The 27374-nt window shown below is 45.7% G+C and overlaps 1 protein-coding gene across 1 annotated transcript in view; it reads right to left on the bottom strand.

Annotated features, from left to right (window-relative positions):
- The window catches only part of LOC137434747 (uncharacterized), a 98582-nt gene that overhangs the window by 29500 nt on the left and 41708 nt on the right, over positions 1-27374 (bottom strand). The window contains exons 4-6 of the mRNA XM_068127868.2: positions 26855-26983; positions 21937-22071; positions 8149-8280 (exon numbers count right to left, since the gene is read on the bottom strand). Coding sequence (XP_067983969.1) covers positions 8149-8280; positions 21937-22071; positions 26855-26983 — 396 coding nt within the window. The remainder of the gene's footprint in view (positions 1-8148; positions 8281-21936; positions 22072-26854; positions 26984-27374) is intronic.

Raw genomic sequence — 27374 nt, 5'->3', positions numbered from 1 at the left:
GCCGAGCCCGCGGTGTCAGGGGACTTGGACCTATTTATGGCACAAATGAGGACATTTCTGATCAAGTGGGATGAAGAAATCAAAAAGGATACCCAGGGGGACAAACCCATCAGGGAAATGAACGAAATGTTTGATCAATTGAATAGGAGGGAGGAGGCGAGATGTGAGAAGAATAAAATGAGTACTCGGGTGGACACCATGGGGGAGGACATTGGGCGCAAGCTGAGCGGGAAGGTCGCGGTGGTACGCGACGGGGTGAAGCGATGCGGGGAACGCGCGGGGAGCGAGCTTGAGCGAAGGACAGCCAAGTTGACCAGGGCTATGGGGGTCGCGACGCGGGGTGTAGAGGGGCCGACGATCGTCGCATTGGAAAATAAAATTTTGGGGGCGCCGGCGAGGGTCGTGATAGAAAAAGAAACAATTGGGGCTGAAGAGACGGGAGAGAAAGTGAACAAGTCACGGAAGGAAGAAATGGAGCCTGAACAAAGTCTGTGTTTGCACCGTGATGCCGTGCTTGCTAACGAAATAAAAAGTTTGCAGGTGCTGGCGGAGAAGGAGGGCCCCGCGGTGAGTAATAATGGCGCGAATGTGTTTGGCGCGAACGGGTGTTCGGTGCGCTTGGGACAGAGGCGAGACCCAGTCGTTCGCGGAAGGCCCATTGTGCGGTGTACGAGAGAGTGTGTTACGAAGTACGAGAGAGAGTGTGCGCCGGAGCGTGAGTGCGCACCTGGGGGTGTGGAAAAAGAGTGTGCGATGGCCGAGTGTGTTACAGAGTGTGAGGGAGAATGCACACCGGACTGTGTGCGGGAAGAGTGTGTAACGGAGTATTTGGGAGGAGCGTGCGCGCCTGGGTGTGCGAGTGCGGAGTGGGTCGCGAGTGGTGAGGACGCGGCTCAAGCATCGACACCGACCGGGGTAGCGCCTAGCGGGACGGGTAGCAGACGTGAGCCCCCGGTAAGTTGTGTGCTGCAGGGACCGGAGGGAATCCATGCTGCGTCGGTCTCACAAGGACCGGCGTGCACGATTCATACCGGCCCCCGCACTGTACGAGGTGTGTTCAAAAAGTATGCGACCTTAATTTGTCGTGCGTAAACAAATGAAGCTAGGGAGGCGTTGATTGGTGCACGTATGTAGGCGATCCTAATGCGCACGCGTGAATTTTTTCCCACCTGCAGAAGCTGTCATTCGACGGCAGACCGCCGATGAGTGAGGAAGTGTAAGTGAGCGCCGTCGGATTTTCGCTTTTGACAAAATGACGGAAAAACTTGAACAACGCTACTGCATCAAATTTTGTGTAAAGCTTGGCGATTCCCAAGTGGAAACGATCCGCAAGATTCAACAGGCCTTCGGGGACGAAGCAATGAGCACCACACAGATAAAGGAGTGGTACAACCGCTTCAAAGATGGCCGCACATCAGTGGAGAGTGAAGCACGTTCGGGTAGGCCCTCAACATCCCGAAATGAGATCGTCATTGACCAATTGAGGACCCTGGTGATGCAGGATCATCGAATCACGATCAGAGAACTTGCAGACGAGGTGGGCGTCAGCATTGGATCCGTTCATTCCATTATGAAGGAGGATTTGGGCTTCAGGAGAATCTCAGCGAAGTTCGTACCAAAGCTGCTAATGATTGAGCAGAAGCAACTCCGTTTGGAGATCGCACAGGACATGCTGGAGACTGTGAACAGCGATCCCAGCTTCCTCAACACAGTGATCACTGGCAATGAGTCCTGGGTTTATGGGTATGACCCAGAAACCAAGTTGCAGTCATCACAATGGAAGCATCCAACATCCCCGAGGCCAAAAGAAGCAAGGCAGGTCCGCAGCAATGTCAAAGTCATGCTGACCGTCTTCTTCGACTCCAGTGGCGTGGTTCATCACGAGTACGCACCACACGGCACAACCATCACCAAGGAGTATTACCAAGAGGTTCTGCGTCGCCTTTGTGACGATGTGCGATGCAAACGGCCGGACCTGTGGGCAGCGGGCAATTGGCAGCTCCATCACGATAACGCACCCGCCCATTCTTCACATTTGATAGAGTTTCTTGGCCAAACACAACACACCTGTGCTTCGTCAGGCTCCCTACTCTCCCGACATGGCTCCGTGGTGACTTCTGGCTTTTCTCAAAGCTGAAAATGCCCCTGAAAGGGACCAGATTTCAGTCCAGAGAAGACATCATGCGGAATGCGACGGACCAGCTGCGCGCCATCCCAAAAGAGGCGTTCCAGCGCTGCTTCCGACAGTGGCAGAACCGTTGGGAGAAGTGTGTGGCAGCCCAAGGGGACTACTTTGAAGGAGATTAGTGTAAGTTTGTTGTATCTGGATACGAGTATTTTTTATGAACAAAGGTCGGGTACTTTTTGAACACACCTCGTATGGTTGGTGCCGTGCTGTGGCGGCAAGGGCGATCAGCCGGGTTCAAGGGGAGGTAGGAGATTTCGGAGCCATGCACCCTGTTGGGTGCGGTGCTCCGACCGTAGCCGGTTGGGTCACCGTGCGTGGGACTGCGAGGCCCCGCGCAGGGATGGAGCCCTGCACCTCGGCCCATCAATCCCTCCCCCCTTGGATCGAAAATGCCGGACGGACACCCCATCCAGGCGACTAATGACCCGCATGGATCGATCGGCCCTTCGAGGCCAAGCAGCGACAACGAACATCCACATGGAGAGGCTCAGAGTGTAGCGGCCTGATGGAAGTAGTGTACCCCCACGTGGGGGAATGGTAGTGTCACCATTCCTCACATGGGGGGGAGGGGGGCGGGCATGAGCATTAGTTTAGGGGGATGGCAGTGATAGGCACATGGGGGTGCCAGCAATGGTTGCCTCCGTGGGGCACCGAAGCTATCCGAGGGAGGGCTAGGATAATGATAGGGAACTAGAAGACTTTAGAGACACAAGATTTAAGTAGTGACACCTGACCTATAGAGGGGACGTAGAGAGGTTAGGTGGTTGATAAAGAACAGGGTGTGCGTAGTTTAAAGGGACGACGGGGAAGCACGAGTTTTAGGGGAAAGTAGTTAGTTAGATGATGCTGTGTGTTTGAGGAGTTGTGTTGTAGTGTGTGAGGAATTGTGGAGTGAGAACAAAAGGTGTGTGGAAATAAGTGATGTGTGAGATAAATGGTGTGCGAGATAAGTGGTGTGGAATGATTGGTGTGGAGTGCATGGTGTGAAGGAGTGAATGGGGGGAGATGGACCCCTTCACGAATACCCGGGGTAGGTAGTTTAAAGTTAGGTAGAGGGTTTAGGTAAATTGTTGGATATTGACACCTATGGTGCAGGAAGTAGCCAGAAGTGCTTGGTTGGGTGCATGAGTCTGTGGAATGGCTGGGCGTGTGGGCTTTGTTGGTGCGTATGGTTATTGGAACACTCCGCCACTGGTAGTTTGCCGGCGAGGTGAGGCCGCAGGTAGGCTCTGGGAGCCAGTTAGAGTTATGAATAGTGTTCAGTGGGGCCCGAGGATCCCAGGAGAGGACCCGGGTAGCCCAATGCCGAGGAGGGCATCAGGGGGTGAGAGAGCCAGGAGGGGCCTTCCCCAATTTAGGTAGTCGCAAGGAGCATGGTAAGCTCGGGTGGTGACTTCAGTGGCGGAGGTGCGCAGGTAGTTGGACCTGCTAGTGGAGCCACATGACCCAGCCCCGAAATTGTGCAAAGGCACAGTAGGAAAAATTGGGGAGTGAGACCCAAATTTGGAAGGCACCAGGTGGTCAATGGGAATCAGGTTTTTAGAACTGCATAGTTTAAAGATGCCAATTGGCAGGGCATGACCCCAGGTAGTGTAAGTGAGTTAATATCATTAGAGTAGTTAGGAAGAGAATTCCCTTCGCGCCATCCACATTCATTCACCAAGGTGACAAGGTTCCACACCAGCACCAAGTGACTGATTTGAGTAAGTGAGACGCATCTCGACGTGATGAGACATTGTGTGTTATTCCATCTCTTCCTTCTTGGGAGGGATTGGAAGACGAATTTGGAGTAGAGGGGGATATGGGAGACAGGACGTAGTGACGAATTAGTAAATACAGGGAAGAGCAAGGGTAGTGTAAGCTGACATGGGGGGTTACGAACGGTTAGGGACGAGCTTGCTCTGCTCGCTCTTACGCGCCCCTCATGCTGCATTACCTTGTGTTTTGGTGTACCTTTGCGCCCTTTCCGTTTGCTGACTGTGCTTTGTCTCTCCTCCCCACCCATGGACCCACTTTGGAGTTGTGCAGCAACAACGAACTGTGCAGCTGCACTTGCTACTCCTGTGCACCTGCACCTTGCTGCACCCCTGCTGCACATTGCTACACCCGTGCAGATGAACGACGCGGCACTTTGCTGCCGTACTCTTTATTAGAACTTTGCTGCACATGTACAGCATTTGCTGCACCACATTACACATGGACCACACGTTTTGTGGCCTTACACTTTGCTGAGCAGTACTTTGCTGCAAGCTCACCTTGCGTCTTCGGACCACTGGTTTTAAGTGGCATCAATGTCACGCAGTTGGACCACATAAGGTTGGCCCTGCCTGGCCAGGAATTAAATAAAAACGAACACGGGTTTTTGTACATTTTATTCTTGGTGTGCCAGAAAAGAAGAACTTTAAGTTTTTATTGCACACAGAAGATGAAACAAGAAGAAGATGCGGCCCAGCAGCAAATGTTGAACTGTGAACTTTTTGAACTGTGTTATGTGTCTTGGTGCTATGATGTCCTTTTTCTCCCCTCCAATCTTCTTTCCACAAAGAACAGGTCCTGGGTTATAGACATGTAAATAAGTTAGATTTGTGCTTGTAAATAAAAGATGCTGCCCACCGGCTTAATGTTTAGTTTGAGAATAATTCCGCAATTCGGTTAGTTGTGGGTGTGAGTCTGTTAGTTGCACAACGCAGTAGGTGGGACATATCTAGTGTTGTAAAACTGTCGCATACACGGGGTTAGATTAAATGTTAGGGGGAACCACATCTAAGTGTCACACGTAATTAAAAGTTAGTCCCAAATCTTTCTCAAAACCGGTCGTTCCAGTTTTTGTAGGTTCGACTCAGGGACGAGTCTGACGAGGGAGGGGGGGCAGTGTTGCGGTTTTGAGGTTGTACAGCGAGTCTAATAAAGGTTAAATTTTCCCCCCCATAGTTAGTCACACAAGCAACATGTAGCCTCGCGATAGTATAGTTATGTCTTAGTATTTGTAAGCTTAGTCCTTTTCCTTTGTTAGTTCTGCGTTGAGTAGAGCCAAGAGAATAGGCCCTACTGTCACCGATCATCCTACGTCCGTAGCCTCAATCCCTTTTGCGCCAACGTTAGTTCATTTTGGGCGAGTTAACACGAGGCAGGTTTGGAAGGTCAGGAGGGCGAGGCTCCAGGCGGAGCGGCAGAAGCGCTGACGGTAAGCACGATCCGCCAATCAGAGCTCAGAGGTGGTGACGGTGGCGTTGCATCACAGGGCGTGGTGAGAAGGATCGAGAGTGTTCCAGAAGGTTCGAGGGGCGTAGCAATAAGACCCGCTGCGCAAAGCCCTCGGCAGGACTCGCAAGTGGAGAGCGTTAGAGGACTCGCGTTGAAAAGGGTTGATAAAAGGACTCGTGGCAGTTGATGAACTTGAGGACTTGATGAGCGGTGAAAGCTGTTGAACACCGGACTAGCGTGGAAGAGGATCGTTATAAAGAACTTGCACAAGAACTCGCGTGCACTTCATCTCAACCAATCAAATTTGCCACAACCAGATCCCGCTCCTCCTTGTTCCACACGACTGCGTGGGGTACGGTGTTCTATGAACTCTCTAGTTTATTTGTGTGTTTGTTTGTTTGACGTTTTTGCATTCCTAAACCGTTGGGCAGAATGAGTTGAAAAGTTCTGGTTGTACACATGGTGCATGGGGAGGTTTTGGGCAATAGAAAAATGTCATAGTCCCAGGCAGGGGTTCAAGGTATGTGGGTTGGTGGGATGAAGGGGGTAATTAAAATTCTCTACATATAAATGTATATAGTATAGCACCACCTGGTGGAAGCTGGTATTACAATTCAAAATAAAATATGCCACATACATAAAAACAGGGGGAATTAACCTGTCCGTAAGGCTACAGAATGCAATAATAAATAATCGCTATTAAATGCAGTTTTCAGTTTTTAAAAAAGTTTTAAAACGACCACAGTTATAATCCTCAAACTCCAATACAAGCTGAAAATAGCATAACATTCACACACACTAAAGGCACATACAAGCCTTCATCATCATGATCTCAATTTCTGTTTTGTAATCAATGCTGTGAATTGGTGTTGACAAGCCTGGTGTTGGGCTAGCGGCTAGGGTGCCAGCTTAGGATCCCAGGATCCTGGGTTCGAATCCCGGTCGATCGCTGAATTAACGCCAGGGGGGTTGACTCAGCCTGTCATCCTTCCGAGGTCGGCTAATTGAGTACCAGTTCACTGGTAATTCCCTGCTTGTCGTAAAAGGCGACAAAAAGGGTTGGCGGCAGGAAGGGCATCCGGCCGTAAAAAATTGCTTCAAAAAGGGGACCGAAAAACAACAACAACCACAGTCCCCGAAAAAGGCCAACCCCCGCTTTGCGGGGAAAAATGGCCTCTAAATGTGTTTTATTTTTATTTTTTATAATCAATGCTGTGAATAATCTGCCTTCCATTTAAGCAGAATATTTTAGATTTTTGCTCGCAACTATTTTCTGTTCACTGCAATCGATGTCAATTTGAGAGAATGCTGTGGTATTGTGGGAAAACACAGTTGGAATGTGGTTTGCCTGCAAAAATAAGAGGCCTCCCATACCCACATTGTTCAATGCAATACAGTGGATAATATGAACCACCTTTAGAGGCCATTTTTCCCCGCAGAGTGGGGGTTGGCCTTTTTTGGGCACCGTCGTCCCCTTTTTGAAGCAATGTTTTATTGCCGGATGCCCTTCCTGCCGCCAACCCTGTTAGTCATCTCTTGCGACACGCAGGGAATTACCAGTGAACTGGTTCTCAATTTGCCGACCCCGAAAGGATGACAGGCTGAGTCAACCTCCCTGGTGTTAATTCAGCGATCAACCGGGATTCGAACCCAGGATCCTAGGATCCCAAGCTGGCACCCCAACTGCTAAGCCAACACCAGGCTTCAATACAGTAGATAATATACATGGGAATAATTGTACAGTATTAACATGCAGTGTTAGAAGTAACCCACCTCCAATAAGTACTAACACAGTAAAATCTGCTTAATGCCACCATTATTTTTGCCAAGCAATAATGGCCACTTAAAACAGGTGGGAACATAAAGGCAGGTTTTAGTGCTTATGACGTCTGTATGTTCAGCGCAGACATGTGAACCCATCTTCACGGTAGAAATGTGCTTTAGTATACGTATGAATGTGATGTGCTTTGAATGGTCATGTTGTTTCTCTTTGCAAGTTTCAAAACAAAATGTGACTGTAATCGGGCACCAAGTCTAACTGTAAGCCATGAACCCTGTTAGATATGAGCACAGGGGCATGTTCCATTAGGAAGCGGCTCGCTTACAAACAACAACAACAACAGGCATTTTAAGGCCATTTTCCCTGCAAGAGCGGGGGTTAGCCTTGCGGTCCCCATGACAATGTTCTCCATTTTGCCCTATTTTCTGCATCTCCCCTTGTTAACCCCCTTGCCCGCATTTCTTCTTCGACCATCTTTAGCCAAGTCTTTCTCGGTCTTCCCCGTCCTCTACTTCCTTCTACATTCATTTCCATCACTCTTTTCAACCAGTCACTTTCATCCTTCCTCAACACATGACCAAACCATCTCAACCTGTTTCTCTTCACAGCATCCATCACAGGCTCTATTCCTATCATCTTTCGCAATTCATCATTTGTCTTCCTCTCTCTCAACGATACTCCACACATCCACCGAACCATTCGCATTTCCACCCTTTCCAGCCTTCGTTGCTGCTCCGCTCGCTTACCACTTGTCAATTTACGCACGCTTGATTCTGGCTCTTCAACAAGCCTCAATCATGTTTTTAAAAAATGCAAACTTGTCCAAAGCCATTCCAGGACCCGTAAAATTAGGGCCAAAGTTACCGAGCCAGATCCAAACCGAGATTTTGCTTCTGAGTCCTAGGACAAGGAAGGGTGTGGGGGCAGAAAAAGGGAATGAGATAAGAAAGTGGAGGTGACACGAGTGCAAACTTACCGCAGTGCTTGTTCACTCCTGGACGCCACCATGCTGGGCCAGCAATTAGCCCCGGTGCCTCCTCAAGGGTGCAAGTGGGCTCAACTTCGACCTCCACATCCCCTGGCATAAGCACCTCTGTTTCCTCTGGCTCTTTAGGCCAGCAAGGCAGGAAGAAAAAGGGAAGGAGGAAAATAATCAATCAATTTATTTATTATACAGGGCTTTTCATTTAGAAGCAAAATCTGAAAGCACTTTACAAAGAAGAAGTTAAAAATGTAAAAAAGTAGGCAACAAAGGTGGAAGACCCCCCAAGGCCAAAGATGTAAGAATAGCGGAAAGGACGAGCCAAGGTTCATAGCACCGACTGGCTTCATCTAACGGCTGATAATGTTTTAAAAAAAAAATTTCCCTTTACAAGATTTATGGTCATGCGACAGTGAGGTGATGTGGGGTATGATTTCACAGTGGGGACAGTGGGGCAACGGTTGGACACAATAGGTAAGGGAATAAACAAACAGCAAAAGAGGAGAGAAAGAGAGAGGGAGGGAGAAAGAGAGGTGGTGAGGAAACACTGTAACCTGAGAGTAATAGCATCGGGCTAAGTAGGTAAGGGTTAATGGGGATAGAAAACATTATGGGAAGGGGATAGAGGGGTATGAGATGGGAGTGCACCACATACTTAGTCCTTGAGGGAAGAGCAGGCTAAAATAGCTTAGCAAGACAGTTCCACAGATAGGAGAAAAAATGACGAGACAATCATTGGCCCGCCATCATCGCCACAAGGAATACAAGGAGCCTGGATGCGGGAAGGCTATTTGGCCAATCATGCATGTGCTTTATGTACGCATCAGGCATTTAATCAATCAGTTTATTTACTTAATTTCATGGGTGGGCGGGGTGAAGGGGGGGGGGGGGGATAATGGGGAGGAGTAGGAGGAATGTGGTGTAAAACAATGGATTAGGCACAGCGACATCCCCATGACTGGGGTGTTTTTTATAATAATAATAATAATAATTCATTTATTTTGTATAGCGCTTTTCCAGAAGCCCAAAGGCGCTTTGACAGAGTGGCAAACATAATGCATAACAATACATGAAAACAACAATTGCAAAAAGACAAGAATCAATAGGGAAATATTTAAAGCAAAAGGAGGGAGAAGGAGAAGAGATAGTCAGGGGTTAAAAGCTGTGGGTTGAATGTTGAATGCAGTGTTGAACAGGTGGGTCTTTAGTGATGTTTTGAATGTGGTGAGTGAGGAGGAGTCTCTGATGGTGTGAGGTAGTGAGTTCCAGAGGGTGGGAGCAGCGATGGAGAAGGCCCTGTCCCCCCAGGATCTGAATTTGGTCCGGATGGAGGGGGTCAGGAGGTTGGTACCAGCAGAGCGGAGGTTGCGGGTGGGAGTGTGTCTGGAGAGGAGGTCAGCCAGGTAGGATGGGGCCAGGTTATGGAGGGCTTTGTATGTCAAGAGGAGGATTTTGTACTGGATTCTCTGGGGGATGGGGAGCCAGTGAAGCTTGTAAAGGACGGGGGTGATGTGGTCACGGGTCCGGGAATGGGTGAGTAGACGGGCAGCGGAGTTCTGAATGTATTGGAGTTTATTGGTGATTTTTGAGGGTGAACCATAGAGGAGGCTATTGCAGTAGTCCAGACGGGAGGTGATGAAGGCGTGGATGAGGGTTTCTGCAGCCGTGGAGGAGAGGGATGAGCGGAGACGGGCAATGTTTTTCAGGTGAAAGAAGGCTGACTTTGTGATCTGTTTAGTGTATTTGTCGAAGGAAAGGGTTTGGTCAAAGATGACGCCAAGATTCCGGATGTGAGGGGAGGTGGATACTGGGATACCGTCGATGTTGAGGGCAAAGTTATGGGTGGATTTTGTGAGCGTTTTTGGGCCAATGATGATTATTTCAGATTTATCACAGTTAAGCTTGAGGAAGTTGATTTGAAGCCAGGATTTTATTTCAGTGATGCAGTTTGTCAGGATAGAGTGGGTGTCGGTGGAGATGGACTTGGTGGAGATGAAAAGCTGGATGTCATCGGCGAAGCAGTGGAATTGGAGACCATGACGGCGGATTAAGTGACCGAGCGGGGACAGGTAAAGGATGAAGAGGAGGGGGCCAAGAACTGAACCTTGGGGGACACCTTGGGGGAGGGGAGCAGTGGGGGATTTGCAGTTATTGATGGAGATGAACTGGCATCTGTCAGAGAGGTATGATTTAATCCAAGAGAGGGCAGTGCCGGTAACGTTAAAGGTGGATTCAAGTCGGGTGAGGAGGATAGTGTGATCGATGGTGTCAAAGGCAGCGCTGAGGTCGAGGAGGACGAGAATGTTGAGGTTGCCAGCGTCAGAGGAGAGGAGAAGGTCGTTGGTGATTTTGAGGAGAGCAGTTTCAGTACTGTGGTTGGACCGGAATCCGGATTGGAATGTTTCATACAGGTTATTGGCAGAGAGATGATGTTTGAGTTGAGTGGCTACAGCGCGTTCCAAAACTTTTGACAGAAAGGGTAGGTTGGAGATGGGTCTGAAGTTGTTTAGGGTGTCAGGGTTTAGACCAGGTTTTTTTAGAATGGGGGTAACAGCAGCAATTTTGAGGGAAGGTGGGACGATGCCTGTAGACAGGGAGGAGTTTATTGTTGCAATGATAAGTGGAGAGAGAGCAGGGAGGGAGGCTTTGACAAAGCTGGAGGGGATGGGGTCAAGAGTGCAGGTGGCAGTTTTCATTCCTATGAGGAGTTCAGAGAGGTCAGTAGGGGAGATTGGGGAGAACCGAGACAGGGGATGGCAGGACAAGGGGGGGCAGGTGGTTGGAGGGGGAGCGGGTGCGGCGGTGGTCAAGCTGTTGTAGATGTTGTCAATTTTGCGTTGGAAGAAAGAGAGGAAGGAGATGCAGTTGTCTACTGTGAATGACTGGGTGGTGGTGTTCAGGGGGCGGAGGAGTTTGTTTATTGTCGAGAAGAGTGCTTTTGGGTTTCCGGAGCCAGAGTGGATAATTTGAGAGTAGTAGGCAGAGCGGGTGCGGGAGAGGGCATCTTTGTAGTGTTGTAGGCTTGGGAGTGAACTGTGAGACCCGTTTTATTGCGGAGTCTTTCAAGTTGGCGAGCACGAGTTTTCATCAGGTGGAGTTCAGGGGTAAACCAGGGAGCAGAATGGGTGAAAGAAACTGTTTTGGTTTTTACAGGCGCAAGCTGGTCAAGGCAGGAGGAGAGAGTGTGGTTGTAGTAGTCAGTGAGGTCGGAAGGGGTGTGGAGGTCAATGAAGGGAGAAGTGGACATTTTTTCAGAGAGGGTGGATGAGAATGAGGTAGGTGAAAGAGCGTTTAGCTTACGGAAGTTGATTGTGCGATAATGCCTTGGTGTTGGGGCGGGGATGTTGATGGTCAGAGTGATGGCTAAGTGGTCAGAGAGGGTGAGGTCGGAGCCATAGAGATGGTGCAAATTTAATCCAGTGGAGCAGACAAGGTCCAAAATGTGACCACGGATATGGGTAGGAAAGTCGACATGTTGAGTGAGGTTAAAGCAGGTGAGTAAATCAGTGAAGTCAGTGGTTATTGTGGAGTCAGTGGAGTCCATGTGGATATTGAAATCACCAAGGAGGAGGATTGAGGGGGAGGGAACATAGCTGGGTCAGAAAGTAGGAGAAGTCAGACAGGAATGATGGGTGTGGTTTGGGAGGGCGGTAGACGACAGCCATGACTGACTGCGTGCGACCAGAGAGTTTTAAAGCCAGGTGTTCAAATGATGGAGCAGATGAGATGGAGATGAGGTTGGTCTTGATGTCTTGACAGTGGATAACGGCAATTCCACCACCTCGGCCCTCCGAGCGTGGTTTATTGACGTAGGAATATCCATTGGGTGTGGTGAGGTTAAGTGTGTAGTAGTCCAGAGGTTGTTGCCAGGTTTCGGTGAGACAGAGAAAGTCCAGTTTGTTATCCAGGATGTATTCGTTCAGGATGAGGCATTTGTTGTTGAGGGACCGGGTGTTGAACAGGGTGAGCTTGATGTTGTTTTGAACAGCAGGGATGAATTCAGGTGATTTAGCCAGGGTTCGTAGGCAGGAGGTGCGATCGTGTGCGTTGCTGTGACCAGGTGCGCTGGGACGAAGAATGAGAGTGCGCTGAGCCGACCAGAGGACGGGGATGGAGTGACCTGATTGCAAATAAACAAACTTACGACCGGAGCCACGGTGAATGTACCTGGGTCGTCGGAGGAGTCCATTTGATTTGATGGCAGAGATGCATGATGGGGTGGAGCAGGTATTGAGCAGAAGAAGCCTTGCGGCGGAGTACCTCAGAGCCATGCCAGGCAGGAGCGAAGGGACGAGTACGAGGCCAAGGTCGAGGAGGCAAAGCGGCAAACGCAGCGGCAAACGACTGCAGCCGCTAATCAAGACCACAGCGGCAAACAGCCACCGCCGCAAACAACGGGAGCGGGCCTGAGGAAACAGTGGAGGAGCCGGGCAGGCGAAGCCAGGAGCAGAGCCGGGACCGAGCAGAGGGCAGACCCAACGGTCAAAAATCCGCCACGACCACCAGAAAAGCAAACTATGTACAATGGCCCAGTCGGAGAAGCGGCGAACAAGTAACGCCAGCGTCCTCTCCAGACCGGACCGGAAGCGGAAGTCGAGTTTGGATGAAGAGAGTTTTAACGTGAGGGATAGACAAACATCAACAGCACATTCACTTTTTGACAGGACCAGCTCAAGGACTTCACAGATGTGCACAATCACCCATCGATACCGAAGGTACCTACGTGTCATGCCATGGACCTGTCAAGTATGCTCTCAACTCTTCAGAGCACCTATTGGCCAGATCGGCATGAACCTCATTGTCTACATCAGTGGTAGGCAACCGACGGCCCAAGGGCCGGATCACTTCCTTTGTATTGCACTCGCCACGCCGCACGAAAAAATGCAGGCACAGAGCTCGCACTGACAGACCAACACGAACATCATACCAATCTATGTTTAAACTGTATACAGACCTCACTTTTGGCAATTAACCAGAAATTAAAAACACTCTTCTAACCTCGAATGACTACTCAGTTACCGTTCCCGCACGCACATGGACAGCCCTATGATGATCTAGCCAATCACTATAAAAATATTATATTTTACACCGTCCAGGGACATCGGACCTGATCCTTTTGGACTTGGATTCTACTTTATTACACATTTTCTACGTATAGTAATACATACAACATGGAATCACAGTTTGATTATTAACAGTGCGTTAAGTTATGACCTCGGCTAACAGGACGACCCTTGAGGTACCCACACTCCTCTAAGTTGTCTAGCCTGGGTTTGAATCCTGACCCAGCTATAAACTATCATCTTGGTGTTTCACAGACTTGGTAAATCATGAATGTGTTCCGTCCCTCCAATGATTGTTAAACTGGCGTTTTGTCTTTCGACATTAGTTGTTGGACCTTAAAGATCCCCCACGGTGTCCTTCACGAAGAGTGGGCGAGCTAACCCCGGCACCCTGGCCAAATTCCTGTCCGAACTACAGCTGGGAAGGCAATGGCAAACCACCCAGTATAACCATTGCTCAGGAAGCTGCTTTTACAGCACAGATGCTCTGTAATGAGTATGGTATATCAGATGTCAAATAAAATTAATAACTGAACAGCGAAAGCTAAAAAAAAACAAAGGAAATTCAAGCCGTTTAAAAAGGATAGAGCACGGACATGTAGAGAGAGGCGGGGAGTGGGTGAGAGGCAGGGGAGTAGAAAGAGAGGGAGTGGGGAAGACAGGGAGCATCGGGGAGGGGAGTGGTTAAGAGAGGGGAGTGGGGAAGGGACAGGAGAGTGGGGAAGGGACAGGGGAGTGGGGGGAGGAGAGGAGTGGGGGGGGGGGGGGAGAGAGAGGAGTGGGGGGAGAGAGGAGTGAGGGAGAGAGAGAGGAGTGGCGGAGAGAGAGAGGAGTGGCGGAGAGAGAGAGAGGAGTGGGGGAGAGAGAGAGAGGAGTGGGGGAGAGAGAGAGAGGAGTGGGGGAGAGAGAGAGGAGTAGGGGAGAGAGAGAGGAGTGGGGGAGAGAGGAGAGGGACAAGGGAATGGGGGATTGAGAGGAGAGAGGGGGGAGGGGGAGAAGAGGATGGAGAGAGGGAAGGTGGATACTTTTGCTAGCTTTTCCTGTCACTTGGGATGGGTACTCTTCCTAGTTTAATGATATTATGTTATGGTATGTCTTAGGCTGCAATAGATGTGAAGATGTCAGCAAAGGAAGGATAAAATTGGTATATGAGTGGTAAGAAAAAAGGAGCATCTTAAAATCAATGCCAGCCACTGGATCAATGGTGTGGGATGAAACAAGATCTAGTGTATGACCATGAACATGGGAGAGATTATACACAATGAACAAAATATCCACCAATCAATGAAATGTTTCTGCAAATAGATCATGTGGAGGTCATGAGAGATAAGCAAAGCTGACAAAAACTCTGAGAAATCATCAACAAACGGAGCATGCAGTTGAGGGGCTGTGCAAATGATTACCTTTTTGATTCGGAATTCTGGATTAACGGCTTAAGAGTGCACTAATTAAAATAAGTTAAATATTTAAAATGATGTTTATGTACATACCAATCGAACACAAGTTTTTAAAAAATGATGAAACAATTGTATTAAACTTTTTAAAATGAAAAAACAACAAAAAACAACAACAGAATTCACTGTGTAATGCAAGGTGATTACGTTTCCTATGCCGGGGCCAAAATGCTAATGGTGTTTCCTCGCTGGACAGCCAAGCACAGTCGTTGCTTAAACCATGCCAGTTCTCTTTTGTCGCCAGTGGGTCTGCCGATGTCGCGTATGCCACAGCAAGCCTTTTGCCGATATCGCTTATGATGTGGGACATCGATTGGCCATAAACTCCAGTCGTTTCAATGACGTTGGGCTCAAACATGTAAGTTTGGCTAAGGCAGGCATATTTTTGGCACTTTATATCTTTTGAATCAGTGGGAACCACTACAGCCTTAATGGCTGTATTATAGACACGTGAATCAGCGAACGTGTCTACACAGGTGCAGTCCCAGGTTCGACTTTCCCCATTCTTATATGGGACGGTGCTCAAGCCGTTCGGTCGCGTGTTTTCACCATGGTCTAAACTCCAAACCAAGGAGTTCCAGAACTGATGGAGCCCCTACGTGGAGGGCACGTTTAACCACGTCATTCAGGGCAGAATGGTTGTATGATCAACCGACGCTGAAATGGCACAACAGACCATGATGGCCTATGGTAAATAATTTTCAATTTTGTAGGTGAACCAAAAGATATGCAAATGTTTTCGAAAGATGAATGTGAATTCATGGAGTCAGCGTGACTTGAAAGACTCCACTTGGATGTACACACGTAGTCCTATATACCAGTGATGTACGAAGGACTCAAGTCCACTATTTGGAGGACTCTGACTCGCACTCAACTAGTTAGGACTCGTAACTAATCGTAACCCGAACAGCTCCAATCAAGTTGTGAAGACATCTCAAGAATTTCTTGCTAAAATAAGCTACTACTGAAGCCACTTGAACTTAGCGCTTTCCATTCAGGCCAAAGACTTCAATTTTTATCTCATCAGACCACAGAATATTTTGCCTCATGCTCTCAGTCATTCACGTGCTTTTTGCAAACTCCAGGCGTGTTGTCATGTGCCTTTTTCACAGGAGTGGCTTCTGTCTGGTCACTCTCCCATAAAGCCTGGATTTGTGAAGGGCCGCAGAGACTGTTGTCCTTCCGGCAGGTACTCCCATCTCAGCCAAGGAACTCTGTAGTTCTGTCAGAATCGTCATTTGTTTCTTGGTCACCTCCCTGACCAAGGTTCTTCTTACCCGGTTGCTCAGTTTGGTCGGACGGCCAGCTCTAGGAAGAGTCTGTGTAGTTCCATATTCTTTCCATATCTTAATGATGGAGCTCACTGTGCTCTTGGGAACTTTCAACACTCTACAAATTGTTTTATAAACTTCCACAGATCTATTTCTCCTTACAATTCTATCTCGGAGTTCGACGAACAGATCCTTGGACTTAATTGTGGAGTTTCTGCTCTGACATGCACTGTCAACTGTGTGACCTTGCATAGAAAGGTGTGTTTCTTTCTAAATCATGTCCTATCAATTGAATTGGCCACATGTAAACTCCAATCAAGTTGTGGAGACATCTCAAGATTGATCAAAGGAAATTGGATGCATCTGAGCTCAATTTGGAGTGTCGTAGCAAATGGGTTGAATACTTATTGACTCGAAGACATTTCAGCTTTTCATTTTTAATTAAATTGCAAAAATTACAATAAAATAAAATTATTCCACTGACATTATGACATTATGACAAAAGAAAAACTCAATTTAATCCATTTTAAGTTCAAGATGTAACAAAACAAAATGTGAAAAACGTCAAGGGGTGTGAATGCTTTCTGAAGGCACTATCAGTGGTAAGAGAAAGTGTGATTAAAAAGAGCCACTTAGATAAGAGAAGAAGCCTGCAACCAGATGCCATTAAATGTGATTGAACACATAAAGTGCTGGATTTACTGGTTAGTAAACCCAGAAATGCTTTTTTTGTCATTGGCTTTTCTCCACCAATTAGAAGCAAGCTTTCATGAGTTACCCCCGTATTGTACATTGTAAGAAAGGTCATGATTCGTTATTTGGGTTGATGTCAGTTTAAGCTCATTTGCATATAAATAGTGGCAAGAACACACCCATATAATGACCATATTTGGTAGGGCCACAATCATTGTCGGTCAACGTATTCATGTCGGCCGCAATCGTGGCCCGACGCGCTTTATGGGTCAATAATTGTGAGGCTTGCATTGACCCAATTGAGTGTGGAATGGCCAAGGTGCTTCGTCTCACAACCGATTCCTGACAATAGTTGGAATTGTATTGTTTGAAGGGGTAGAAGGATTATAGAATGGAAAACAGATCAAATGTTGTTGTTTGCAATATTTATCATGATGGTAAACATCCAAAATACCAAGTGTCTCACTGGTGATACAAACACGTCCTGGTAAAATTACCTGAGCATGGGAGGACAAGAATAATAGAATAAAAATTAGAAATCGAGAAAATCACTAATAATAATAATAATAATAATAATAATAATAAGAGACTACAAACACAACAACAGGCATTATAAGGCCATTTTCCCTGCTAGAGCAGGGGTTAGCCTTGCGGTCCCCATGACAATGTTCTCCATTTTGCCCTATTTTCTACATCTCCCCTTGTTAACCCCCTTGCCCGCATTTCTTCTTCCACCATCTTTAGCCAAGTCTTTCTCGGTCTTCCCCGTCCTCTACTTTCATCTACATTCATTTCCATCACTCTTCTCAACCAATCGCTTTCATCCTTCCTCAACACATGACCAAACCATCTCAACCTGTTTCTCTTCACAGCATCCATCACAAGCTCTATTCCCATCATCTTTCAAATAATAAGTAACAAATAAGAATAATCTCTTATTACAAATAATAAGAGACTCAAAGAATAAAATTATGAGACTAAAAAAAAAAAACACATTAATGGTAAGAGCAGCGAATAAAAGCCAGAGGTAAGCGATCACCATAGGTAAGCCTCCTGAGCGCCTGATTGATCCTGAGCGCCTCCTGAGCGCCTGAGCGCCTGCGATAGGTAAGCGCCTGCGATCAAATGGTGGACATATTTTTTTTCGGACTGCTATATGCCCTTGACCTTCAACATTTAAATGAAGAAAATTAAGACAGCGTGTCCACATTTACAATATATCCATAAAACTCAACATCATAAAAATCGGAGAAACATTATTCAGGTTATGAACAAAAAGGTGTCGAACAACAAAAAAAAGATTTTGTCAATTAGTTCCCAATTCAAAAAAAGTAGGTCAAGGCCACTAATCGAATAAGAGGTACACAACTTCAACGCCGGTACACTATTATGATGCAAGAACATCTTGGAAAGCCAAGCAGTCTGAGATGCCACATTGGCAAAATTGAGCGATGACAAAAAAATGCATTTTTTTTTCAGACCACCATTTGACCTTGACCTCAGAGAAGTATAATGTAAATTAAGTGTTCATGTATTTATGCCTTACTGGGGTTACTAGAATGATTGTCATGGGGACCGCAAGGCTAACCCCCGCTCTAGCAGGGAAAATGGCTTTAAAATGCATGTTGTTGTATTTATGCCTTACTCTAGGCATTTAGAGGGCAATTTTTCTATAATTATGTCATGACCTTAAAAATTAGGTCAAGGTCAAAAACTTCAACCTTGTATACTTTTTATTCCCATTATTGATGCAAATTTTCATTCAGAAAGTCCCAGCCAGCTCTGAGATACAGCTAGGACATTGGCAGAAAAAAGGGCAGAAAACCCCCCCAAATGGTGGGATAGTATCCTAGGGGGTCTAAGAAACTCTGTGGTACCATTAAAAACTGGGGGCAGTAATTGTAGAAACAAACCCTGCAACAGGTATAAGCCTCCTCCGATCCTATAAGGGGGGGGGGGGGGGGGGCTTAACTAGATTATAAATAAAAAGCAAACAATAAGTAAAAGAACAGTTGCAAGTAAGACAGTAAGCTACACTGTCATAGTGTCATGGCCAAAAAATTGCACCCTTACACTTTCTTCAAATAATGCACAATTTCTTCCAGAAAATTGTTGAAATTAAAAAATATTTTAGTATCCACATATGTATTTCTTTTGTTTGCAGTGGAACAAAACAAAAAAGCTGAAATAAATCACTAAATCTTAGCTTATTCCACACAGAAATCCTAAAATGGTCCGGACAATATTATTGGCACCTTTTAGAAGTTGTTACGAATAATTAGATTTCAAGCAGGTGATTCTCCTTTGCTTTGGAATTGAACTCACCTGTGGTGAGTTGCAGGTGCCTGCAATATAAAAATCACTCATTCAACCAGTTTGAAAAGAGAAAAGGAGCCATTCTGCTGTTTTCTGTCACTGTGTGTACCGCAATGAGCATGGGGAGAAGAAAGAAAACCAGAGAATTGTCTGAGGAGGTCAGACACAAGATTTTAGCCAAGCATGGACAATCGCAAGGCTACAGGTCCTTCTCCAGAGACCTTGATGATCCTGTGTCCACCGTACGCAATGTTATCAGGAAGTTTAAGGCCCATGGCACTGTAGCCAACCTCCCTGGACGTGGTCGCAAGAGAAAACTTGATCGAAGATTGCAGCAAAGGATTGTTTGAATAGTGGAGAAAGCACCTCCATCAACTGTCAAACAGATTCAAGCTGACCTTCAGACACAAGGTACGGCAGTTTCAACTCGCACCATCCATCACCAACTCAATGAAAGAAAGGGGATTCTATGGTAGGAGACCCAGGAGGACCCCACTGCTGAGAGAGAGAGACATAAGAAAGCCCGACTGGAGTTTCCCAAAACACACCTGAACAAGCCAAAATCCTTCTGGGAGAATGTCCTATGGACAGACGAGACCAAATGAAAGCTTTTTGGAAAAGCATATCATCTCTATGTTTACAGAAAACAGAATGAGGCCTTCAAAGAAAAGAACACCTTGCTTACAGTCAAACATGGAGGAGGTTCAGTGATGTTTTGGGATTGCTGTGCTGCCTCTGGCTTAGGGTGCCTTGAATGTGTGCATGGCATCATGAAATCAGGAGATTACCAAGGCATTTTGGAGTGCAATGTTCAACCCAGTGTCAGAAAGCTGGGTCTCTGTCGAAGGTCATGGGTCTTGCAGCAGGACAATGACCCCAAACACACTTCAAAAAGCACCCAGGAATGGTTCAAGACAAAACGCTGGACTGTTCTGAAGTGGCCAGCAATGAGTCCAGATCTAAATCCCATTGAACACATGTTGGGAGATCTGAAAACAGCAGTTGGGAGAAGGCACCCTTCAAATCTGGGAGAATTGGAGCAGTTTGCACAAGAAGAGTGGGCCAAACTGCCAGTAGAGAGGTGTAGGAAGCTCATGCATGGCTATAGGAAGTGCTTAACTGCAGTTATTTTGTCCAAAGGCTGTGCTACCGAATATTAAGTCTAGGGTGTCAATGATTTTGTCAATGCCATTTATTTATATTTTCTGATTTAAAAGGATATATTAAGTTCTGAATCAAAAACAAAGGTTCTGGTTGTTTTTTTGTTTTTTTTGTATACAGAATCGAGGCTCGTGAAAGAGCTAGCATTTATTTCACAAACAAATCAAACAGACAAACAAAATATATAAAAAGAGGGAGCGGAAGACAAGATGGGGAGAGAAGGGGAAGCACACAAACACAACATTTGAGAGCAGGGAGATGTGTGGGAGGGAGAGGGCTTGGGGGGAGGAGGCGTGGGAAGGGGGTGGGAGAAGTATAAAACACAAGGACACCAAGGACTTCCAAGACAGAAGTTGGTATTTCAAAAAAGTGGATTTGGGGTGAAATTAGCAGGGGTAGAAAAGATCAAGGTTTTGGATGAGGGAAGATAAGAGATGGTGGTGAACAGCTGTTTTAAAGACCTGGAGGGTGGAGTGGGATTGAAGAGAGTGAAGGAGTTTGTTCCAGAGGCGGGAGAAAACCGGAATGAAGGTGAGCAGAGAGTCTTGATTTTGGCAGTTTAACCATAAGAGGGTTGCAGGCAGATCTTGTGCGACCTGTAGGAATATTTGGGGGACAGAGCCCAGTGAGAGCTGGGGGGGAAAGGCCAGAGAGGAGACGGACGGAAGGATAGAAGACGGAAAGACCACCAACCTGCCTGTGGTGAGTGAGTGAAAGGCCCTTGGAGTTAGCTTCATCCCGGGAGATTCCAATGATTCTGAAAATTGTATTAACAGTTAAAAATGAAAATTGTATTAAAAATGTAATATTAACAGTGAAAAAAAGAATTGTGGAGACCAAATACTTTTGTCGATTTCAACTTATTTTTTGAGAAAATTGTGAGTTTTTTGAAAAAGGTTCAAGGGTGCCAATATTTTTGGCCACGACTGTATACCAAGTTTAAAATAGACGTTAATTTTAAAGTGTGTAAAATGAAGCTAAGCAGGACGAAGAGGAAGAAGAGGGAAGAAGATGGACAGAAACTGTACAGCTAGTTACAGGCAGAGGAAGTGCAAAATTGATGATGGACATAGTACAGAAGGATCATCCTGGTTTAAGATGCTTAATAAATAGAGCTGCAGTGAATGGATGGAGATAACAAAGAGCAGAATGCACACCCAGATTGTGCACAAAAGGCAGTGACATCTAGTACGGTCAGACGGGCCGAGAATAATTATATGAGTCTTCCACCCTTTGTTAAAAGCTTGTGGGGATGCTACCAATCTCAGATGTTGAAGTCCCAAAATAGCATTGTGTCCAGAAAGCTACAAATCAAGGTTATAAGTCCACTGCCATGCAGTGCCATTTATGCACGCGTTCAAATAAACAGCAATCATGATAGCATTACCCAATTGTGTGTTCGTAACAAAATACTGTAACGCATGAAAGGCATGCAAAGTAAATTAATTTGTATCGAAAAAGGAAGACATATTAAATCAAGGATTATGGTCCCGCCTGGCTTTACATGGTCAATGAAAATGGATGCAAAAACCACAACAAATTGAAACATGTGAAATGTATAAACAAGCCATACAAGGTAAGATCAAAGCAAAGAGAAGAAAGTGCTTGGGTGGGAAGATGTGGGAGGTAAATTAAGGGATTTCAAAGGAAAGCATTGGTGGGAAGAAGGATTAAGAGAGCGGGTGTGAGTGGGTGAGTCTAGTAAGAGGAAAGTGGAGTGGGAGTGAAGCAGAGTGAGAAGAAGAAAAGTGGAAGCAAGGTGGTGTGGGGGTAGGGATGAGGTCAAAACTGCAGTGAATCAGTCATGGCATGCAATGCATTTACCATCAACAGCACTCTCCTTTTTCACTTGAACAGCACCCCAAGCTGAATCATCTTGACCCTCGTCCCAGGATCCATGGTATGGAGTGGAACCCACTTGGCACGGGCTACGTTTGTCTGCACCCTCTGGTACTGGACCTGATGTAATAATAAGGCAAAGAATGGCTTTACCGATTCATTACATTGTGAGGAAACATTTGTTTTATTATTTCAGGTGATAAAATGACTTGACCAGACTCGGTGGTGTAATGGTTAGAGCGTCCGCTCTGAGTCTGGTAGGTTGGTGGTTCGAACTCTGGCAAAGTCATACCAAAGACTAAAACGGTGCATGCTGCTTCCTTGCTTGAAGTTCAGTGTTTAAAAAGGATAGAGCACAGACAAACAACCATAGGTTGGCAACCATTGTGCAGGCTTTTAATGGGCCTAATGGCCTACGCCTGTATTGAAGTTCCTTGTAAAGAAACTCCCATTATAATATTATTGCCCTTCATCGAGCTGTCAAGCTCCGAAATTTTAACCGACATTAATTTTGCTTTTGGTTACAAACTGCAGTCTCGTTGAGGTAATCTGTCTCGTCTCAAAGGAAAGTCTTTTTCTAGTTTTCTATTGCTGTGAGCTGTGCACTAATTATATCGCCATGAGACATTATCCCTCAGCAGTGTACATATTTGCTCTTCTTCATTCCAAATGCTACACTTTGTGGCAATGACACCCTTGCATTGCATTTTCCCTTAGAAACAGAGCCAGAAAACTGTGTGCCTCGAAGGTCTTGGTCAATCAAGCAGATATTGCTGCTAATGCAAAATTTGGTAAACTATTCAGAGAACGCCCAGGTAACTAATATGGGCCAGGCAAAACAGGGTGTTTCACGATGCGACGTCCTTCTCGATTGTCATGACAGATATGAGCAGAATTTAGAGTATTCACTTATTGGGATTCAGTACTGTAGGAAACAAGAAGAAAAAGACATAAAATGTCATAGCCAACAAAGTGGTTTTAGTAATTTTCTGTACGGAGTTAAAAGCTGTCAGTTGGCCATCTTGGTCGGATGACAAAACAAAATCTTCTGCATACGTATTTGACCAACATCGACAAATGCATGTCTGATAAATGGTCGAGGACATGTTCAACATTGGGTTATTTACAAATAAAATGGCCACCAGTCAGCCATCTTTGATCGCATTGCGAAACAAAATGATGTGCATATGTATACCGTCATGTATTGTCTTTGTGCCAAGTATGAACAAAATCGGTCCATACATCTTTGGGATATGGTTGCGGATGCACGGACAGACTCATGTATCGTCTTTGTGCCAAGTTTGAACAAAATTGGTCTATACATGTCCCGAGAAATGGATGGGCACACGTTTAAGTAACAAAATGGCCACCAGTTGGTCATCTTGCATTTGCTCTCAAAAAGAAATTACGTGCATATGTAAGCCATCATTCCTTATATGTGTGCAAGGTTTGAACAACATTGGTAAATGCATGTCTGAGAAAAGGTTGAGGATGTGTTCAATATTGGGTTTTCTACAACTAAAATGGCCGCCAGTCTGCTAGTCAGCAATCTTTGATCAGATCACAAAATGAAGTAAGGTGCACGTGTATGCCATCATGTACTGTGCTTGCGCCACGTTTGGACAAAATCTGATCATGCATGCCCGAGAAGTTGTTGGAGACACGTTTAAGTAACAAAATGGACGGCAGTCGGCCATCTTGGATCTGATCTCGACAATAAATGACGTGCATGTGCAAGCCATTATTCATTATCTGTGTGCCAAGTTTGAACAACATTGCCAAATGCATTTCTGAGAAATGGTTGAGGACGTGTTCAACATCGGGTTTTTTTTATAACTAAAATGGCCAACAGTCAGCCATCTTTGATCGCTTCGTGAAACAAAATGATATGCAGATGTATACTGTCATGTATTGTCTTTGTGCGAAGTATGAACAAAATCGGTCCATACATCTCCGGGATATGGTTGCAAATGCACGGACGGACAGATGTACAGACGAACGAGACCAATTCCATAAGCGTTTCAAACTAAGTCCAACGGGGGCTAATAAAGTACTCTATTCCAATTTCTGGTCATAATCCTGGTGTTGGGCTAGCGGCTAGGGTGCCAACTTAGGATCCCAGGATCCTGGGTTCGAATCCCGGTCGATTGCTGAATTAACGCCAGGGGGGTTGACTCAGCCTGTCATCCTTCCGAGGTCGGCTAATTGAGTACCAGTTCACTGGTAATTCCCTGCTTGTCGTAAAAGGCGACAAAAAGGGTTGGCGGCAGGAAGGGCATCCGGCCGTAAAACATTGCTTCAAAAAGGGGACCAAAAAACAACAACCACCACGGTCCCCAAAAAAGGCCAACCCCCGCTTCGCGGGGAAAAATGGCCTCTAAATGTGGTTATTTAAAAAAAAAAATTATTCCAATTTCTGGTCATATCGCTATTTTCGGTCATATCGCGGAAGGGAAGACATCGCTATTTTGATTTGACCATTAGGCTTCTTCCTCTTCCAATCTCGGGCAAGGTTTTTTTCCATTTTGGCTTGAAGTAAAGAGAGTACTGAAATCCAAGAAGAAGAAGAAGAAAGTGTAGCGACAAAAACAATGCAGCGTTTTTGTTTCCCACAACAAATGATCAAAGATGAGAAAATTTAATTCCCTCTAGTGTTACACAGACCAGTGAAAATGGAACTGCAATATCTGGTGAGTTCATGGCATGTTATAATCTTGGAGTAAATTCATGGATCAAATGGAGTAATCTCACTGTAAGGATCAGAGGAAGCTCTATGGCGACAACAACAACAACAACAACAACATCTAATATTCTGCAACACAAGAGCAAAGATGCAAAGATTTTCTTTCTTAAAGCACTGAAACCAAAGCAATGAAACACAGAATATGTTTATAACGAGAAATGTACTATGTTTGGAACAAAGGCAAAACAATACACAGTCTGGTGGGGATATCCTACACCAAAGTCTGGTGGCTCAGTGGTGAGATCTGTACAAGGAAGCTCAGATTTGAAAATTGGCTTTTTTGTTTTTTCAAAGATATAATTAAATTGGCATGGTTTGAAAAAGTAGTATTTATCTTCTCAAACATGTCTGAGTATTTCATCAGTAGTAGCATAATAATACAGTATCTGGAACAACAAGGTCTCCATTAGCTATTCCTGAACACCATCACCAAAATACAAAGTTACTGGTGGGCCTTTGAAAGACAGGTTATTCGAATATAGGCAATAAATAAACTAATACAGTGCACTCAAAATGATGCACTTCCAGTATGCTTCTGCCTGGAACTTGTTTACTTACAGCTAAACTATTGCACTTATAACTAGAAATACATGAGGTAGAGCTCATACCTCTGCCACGCTGAAAAGTCAACGTTATGGTAAACTACTGATAGCGGGATCTGGATCCGGACCTGAACCAAAATGGAATCGGTTTATTTTAGTCACATAACCAACTCATCCAACTAGTTTTGTCATAACTTGTCAAAAACTTTTTGAGATATCGTGCTATACAGCCGGACCCCGCTATTTGTGGTTCTGCTATTCGCGGGTTCCTCTATTCGCGGAAAGTGTCCCACAAATTCACGGGTTTTCTTTCTATTCACGGCAGTGTCCCGCAAATTCGCGGGTTTTTTTCTATTCGTGGCCGTGTCCCGCAAATTCGTGGGTTTTTTTTCTATTCGCAGCCGTGTCCCGCAAATTCACGGGTTTTTTTCTATTCGCGACCGTGTCCCGCGAATTCACGGGTTTTATTTCTTTTCACAAACCACTAGCTTGACACATTTATTAAACCCATATTTCACAAGCCATGCACAGAGCAGCAGGACATAAGCAAAAAAACATCTTCTACAACCTGCGAGCATGACCTGCTTCTACATTCGCTGCTGTGTGCTTCGCGTTTTCATGGCTTTCGCAGATTATCGTCGACATTCGCAGGATTTGCCTTGCCATTTGCGGGATTATCGCCAACATTCGCGGGATTTGCCTCGCCATTTGCGGGATTATCGCCGACATTCGCGGGTTTTGTCTCGCCATTCGCAGATTTTCGCGACTCAGGAACCAATCCCCCGTTTTTCCATTGAAACAATGCCCCACGATTCGCAGTTTCACAATTCATGGCATTTCCCAGGAACGTATCGTATCCCCCGTGAATAGCGGGGTCCCACTGTATATCATTTTTAGCCGTATCAATTAATGGTGAAGAATCACTTTAAAAATTCTCAGATCCGGATTCGGATCTTCACCAAAATTCAATAAATTATTCCTCGTCACACACCCAACCTGTCTACCATGTTTCATCTGAATCCATTCACAACATTTTGAGATATCATGTTAATTATCGTTTGGTACCTATTTTTAAATGGTGAAGAATCACTTAAAAATTATTGGATCCGGATATTGGATCCGGATCTTCACCAAAACCTAATAATTTCATCCTTGCCACGCACCCAACCTCTCCACCAAAATTTGTCTAATCCGTCCACAACATTTTGAGATATACTCAGTTTATTAGCAAGGGTGGTTTGTCATTGCCTTCCCATAGACAAACAGTCAGACAGACAGACAGGGGTGAAAACCTAAGCCCCGTCCACCTTAGGTGGCAGAGGTAATAATATATTGTGAAACATTAGGTTGGGTGAGGTTGACAAGAAGCTAGGTGAACTATTCTGATTTATTTTTTTGGGAAAGTTGGGACAAAGGAAAAAACAAAGAAATGGCACACATGACAATGCACATGGAGTTCAAAGAGAACCTGCTTTTTTATTATGGCGAGCCAAAGCTAGATTTCCAGGACCACCGCAGAAAATATTTTGCAGAAAGCATCCCTGTTTTGTGAAGAAATACTATTACAAAATTCAAACAACATTTCAAATGCATAAATTCTAGGTCCTGTGAGCCTTACTCTTAGTTGCCTTGTCCTCCGCTGACTCCCACGATGTATCCTGAACTTGGCTGTCCACCGATCCTTCCCGCCACTCCTCCTGGTGTAGATCTCCGGCAATGGGCTCCTCTTCACCGTGCTCTTGGAAATCTGCACAAAATATCCACCAGTTGGAGTGCTATGCTGGAGGAGTTGTCATCACTTTTATTTCAAGTGGCCAAGGGTCATGGAGAAATGTATACATAGATAACATGATGACCAATTCACAAAATCACTTGTGCTTTGTGGCTGAGACAGTAACACCAGAATAGAGAAAGTCAAGGCTTAAAAAAATACAGCAAATTCTCATAAAGGGGCATTGTCTTTGGGATTGATTCTCTGATTCTCATAGCACACTCTGTTACAGAACATCAGTGCTGCTGAAGCAGTTTATTATCAAGGGCGGTTTGTCATTGCCTTCACAGAAGTAGTTAGGGTAGGGAGTATGGACTGTGGCCAGGATGCCGATGATAGCTCGCCCACTCTTCGTGAACAACACCAT

This window comes from Myxine glutinosa, chromosome 1, assembly GCF_964187855.1.
Source record: "Myxine glutinosa chromosome 1, kmMyxGlut1.1, whole genome shotgun sequence".
Taxonomy (NCBI): domain Eukaryota; kingdom Metazoa; phylum Chordata; class Myxini; order Myxiniformes; family Myxinidae; genus Myxine; species Myxine glutinosa.
This window is presented reverse-complemented; position numbering and strand designations above follow the sequence as displayed.